At 63.1% G+C, this 3,908-nt stretch overlaps 1 protein-coding gene across 1 annotated transcript; it reads right to left on the bottom strand.

Moving 5' to 3' along the window:
• Positions 1 to 266: 266 nt before the first annotated feature.
• Positions 267 to 2,806, bottom strand: NKX3-2 (NK3 homeobox 2). The gene is made up of 2 exons (XM_063336248.1): positions 2,274 to 2,806; positions 267 to 1,852 (listed from the first exon to the last, which is right to left on the bottom strand). Exons 1-2 carry the CDS (start codon positions 2,674 to 2,676, stop codon positions 1,377 to 1,379), a joined length of 879 nt encoding a protein of 292 aa, XP_063192318.1. The 5' UTR covers positions 2,677 to 2,806; the 3' UTR covers positions 267 to 1,376.
• Positions 2,807 to 3,908: the final 1,102 nt, after the last annotated feature.

Consider the following 3,908-nt stretch of genomic DNA (forward strand, 5'->3'; position numbering starts at 1 on the left):
GAAACCCACGGCCAGAGAGGCCCCGGGGACCGAGACCTCCGCCAGGCCCCGCCATCCCCATCGCTGCCAGCTGCCACCAGAGCCACCGCCAGCCTCCCTGCGAGTGGGAAAAGGAGGGACGTGGTCTGAACTACAGCCCGAAGTTTGCTGCAAGGAGAAAGTCGCCGGGGAAACGCGTGTCCACTCTCAGAAACAACACAAGCAGCAGAGCTAAGTGTTAAACTAAAGTTTATAAATTAAAAAAAAAAAAAAAAGTACAGCGGGTAGCTTACAAACATTCACAATTCATTTGAAGTAAATAATCTAATTGAGTGCACAGTGCCATTAAAAGAGAAAGGGAGAGGAGAAAAAAAAAGGGAGAAAAAAAAAAGCAATGGTTACCTTGAAAGAAAGAGACTGTAATTACATTGCTGAGCAGATCAGAAACCCCCGCCCCTGAAGGAGAGGTCTGCAGAAGAACTATAAAAGGCACTGATGGTATTAAAATTTCCCGTTACATCGATTTCTTAAAAAGTCTGACTAGAAATATTCACATTGAATATAAAAATAATAACAACAACTTTAATACAACTGGAAAGTGCGAAAAATCCGTAACTCCTCCCTCCCCGAACACGGAAAGATCTCAGGAAAAAAGGAAAAGAAGAAGTCTGGAGTTTCAATATAAGTCTCACCCTTTTGTGACATATTTATCCTTTGCCAGGGATCATGGAGTACAGGAATAACATGGGCAACAAGAGCAGGGGGGATCTGAAAGAGGCTTCCTTACATTCAGCACCATACAAGGCACACTTAGTTCGCAACGAGTTGGAAGAGCAAGGACTCAAACAGACGTCAAAAATAATCTTCCTTACAATCCACCGAGGGAGTCCTTGATCTCCTCTTTTGAGTTTTGAGCTGCATTTGGTTTTGAGGGTTGGTTGTTGTTTTTTTGTTGGTTTTTTTTTTTCCTCTCTTTTTTTTTTCCTCTCTCTCCCACACAAGATCGAGTCTCTACCAATCCGAAGCGAAATAAAACAAACAAAAAAGTCTACACCAAATACACTGACAACATGGATACCATGAACTAGTCGTGCCAAATCGCGAGAGTCCTCGGCTGGCAGGGTGGGGACGGGGTGAGGGTCAGGGCGGGGGTGGCCAAGAAGTCCTACGTTGGAAGAGGAGAGGGTGAGGAACCATCCAAATAATATTAATAATAAAAATAACAATAAAATAATAATAAATACTGTCCGAGGCACTGAGAGCTGCAGCTGGGGCTCTGGATTTAAGAAGCTGGATGAATGGATGGATGGACAGATGGGGGGTGGCAGAGGGGAGATGGGTTTCCTGGCTGCCAGTGTGTGTGGTGGGGGGGCTGGGGAGGGATGTGTGTGTGCCCCTCACTGGGTGCCGGCGGCTGCAGCGCAGGTGGAGAGAGCCCACCCGGGCAGGCAGTAGTAGGGGTAGTAGTAGGAGGGCTGGAGGGAGAGCAGCGAGGGGGGCCGCAGCACCTCGCCGGGGTGGTACTGTCTCTGGTCGTCGCGCACCAGCACCTTGACGGCCACCTTCTTGGCGGCGGGGGCGGCGGCCAGCAGGTCGGCGGCCATCTGCCGCCGCTTGGTCTTGTAGCGCCGGTTCTGGAACCAGATCTTCACCTGCGTCTCGGTCAGCTTCAGGGAGGCGGCCAGGTCGGCCCGCTCGGGCCCCGACAGGTACCGCTGGTGGTTGAAGCGCCGCTCCAGCTCGAAGACCTGCGCGTGGGAAAAGGCTGCGCGGGAGCGCTTCTTCCGCGGCTTCGGCGCCGCCGCCTCCTCCTCCCCCGGCAGCAGCTTCCCGCACTTGCCCGCTCCGTCCTCCTCCTCCGGGGGGCTGCGATCTGCGGGCAGGGCGAGAGCACGGCGGTCAGGGCCGGCAGCCACCGGGACACCCGCCTTCCCCCCGCGCCCCCGCACCCGCCCCGGCGGCCGGGCGCGCTCCTTGCCGCCCGCCTGCAGCGACAGGGCGGGCGGAGGCCCCGCCGAGCCGCTGCCCGCGCCGCCGACGGGATTTCTCGCCCTCCTCGAACCTCCGATCGCCGCCCTGGTCTGCGGGCTCAGCCTGGCAAAGGGCTCTTCCCGTTCGCCCCGCGGGACGCGTTTTGGGGGCTTTTTTCCCCTGGAACCGCCCGTCGCACCGCCCCGCGGAGACCAGCGAAGAGCCCCGACCGTCTCCCGTTCTCAGCCCCCCCCCACACACACCGGGACCCTCCCGCCCTCCCCGCGCGGGCGCGGAGGGGCCGCCACCGGGGCCGCCCGTACCTGAGACGGCGGCCGACATCTCGCTGTCACTGAGGCCGGCGGCGTCCCGCTCCGCCGCCTCCGGGGGCTGCGCTGCCTCCTCCTCCGCCGCCGGCCGCCCCCCGCCCGTGGCTTCGGCGGGGCGGGCGCTGCCGCCGGCTCCCTCCTCCTCGGAGCGCCGCTCGCCTTCGGGGTCCTCGCTGTGCGCCGAGTCCGAGTCCCAGCCCGCCGGCGTCCGCGGGGCCGGGGCGCGGGCGGCGAGGGCGGGCGAAGACAGCGGCGGGCCCTCGGCGGCGGCTCCGCACAGCCGCCAGCCGCCGGCCGGCCCCGGCCGCCCCGCCGTGTGGCGGGCGCGCTCCTCCTTCTTGTTGAGGATGGCCTGGATGGAGAAAGGCGTCAGGGCGTTGCCGCTGCGGACGGCCATGTCCCGCCGGCGGCGGCGGGCGAGCAGCGGTACCGCGCCGCGCCTTTCAGCTGGGCGACCGCATCGCCGGCCGCGGCCGCGCCGGTGCCGGCCCCTTCTCTGCCGCCGGGAGGGCGGGCGCCAGCGGGGGGCAGCCTCTCTGCGCCGCCGGCCCGCCCGCCCATAGGGCCGGGGCCGCCGCGCTGCGCCGCGCCGCGCTCGGCCGGGCACCGCCGGTCCCTCCCTGCGGCGCCTCCGCCCCGCTCTGTCCCGCCCCTGCCCGCCCCTCGCCCTTTTCTGCCGGCGGCCCTGTCATCCCTCACCGCCGCCTCTGACAGCACCGCCCCCGCGCCTTCCTATTGGCCGGCCCCCGCGCGGCCCGCCCGATGATTGGCTGCTGCCCGCCGCCACGGGGCGATGCGCCTCCGCGGGGCGCCACGCGCCTTAACCTCTTACGAACCGCGGGGCTGCGCCGCGTCACCCCCAACACCGTGTCACCCCCCCGTGTCACCCCCCACACTGGGTCAGCCCCCCGTGTCACCCCCCACAGCGGGTCACCCCCCCGTGTCACCCCCCCCGTGTCACCCCCCACACCGGTCACCCCCCCCCGTGTCACCTCTCTGTTTCCCACCCGGAGAGCAAAGGATAACAGTCCCAGGGTGTTTTCCCCTCTTTGCAGCCCGGCGGCGGGGAAGGCTCCGGTACCGGCGGGGGATAGTGGTGGGGGAGGCGGGGGGATAAGGGCGCAGGCTGGATGCGGTGCCGCTGCCGGGAAGATCCCGTGGGAAGCGGGTCTGCCGGGGGCGACGGGTGGTGGGCTCCGGCGGGGAGAGAGCCTCAGGAAATATCACGCCGCCGGCCCCTCGCCCCGTGGGTGACAAACGCGGAATAACCTCGAGTGGGGAGGTCGAAAACGCGGAATAGCCTCGTCTGGTTGTGGAAAACGGGCTTTTCACCGCTCCGTTTGTTTGAAAGCGCGGCCGGTTTTATATTAGGGACGGTCTTTCGGCCCACCGGGGACTTTTAAAGACCGCAGCTCCTCGCAGATCAGAGACTGCTTTCCTCGAAACGATCCTTTCCCTGAAAGAAAATGGCCCTGAGCAAGAAGCTTTCGGAAACTATTGCACGCACGTGAATCGTGTAAAGGCGACTCGTTGCCAAAACAACAGTGTGCTCCCAAGCACCGTCCTTGTCTTTATTTCAGACCTTAGTGGCATTCCCAGAGCCAACAGAAAAAATCCCGGCGAGGGTTA

The sequence above is a fragment of the Chroicocephalus ridibundus genome, chromosome 5, assembly GCF_963924245.1.
Source record: "Chroicocephalus ridibundus chromosome 5, bChrRid1.1, whole genome shotgun sequence".
Taxonomy (NCBI): domain Eukaryota; kingdom Metazoa; phylum Chordata; class Aves; order Charadriiformes; family Laridae; genus Chroicocephalus; species Chroicocephalus ridibundus.

Bases quoted from the DNA above. Each gene is read 5' to 3' on its own strand.
- NKX3-2 (XM_063336248.1), bottom strand. From the start codon at position 2,676: ATGGCCGTCCGCAGCGGCAACGCCCTGACGCCTTTCTCCATCCAGGCC. The intron at 1,853-2,273 runs GTACGGGCGGCC...CCCTGCCCGCAG, and splicing joins GATGTCGGCCGCCGTCTCAG to ATCGCAGCCCCCCGGAGGAG.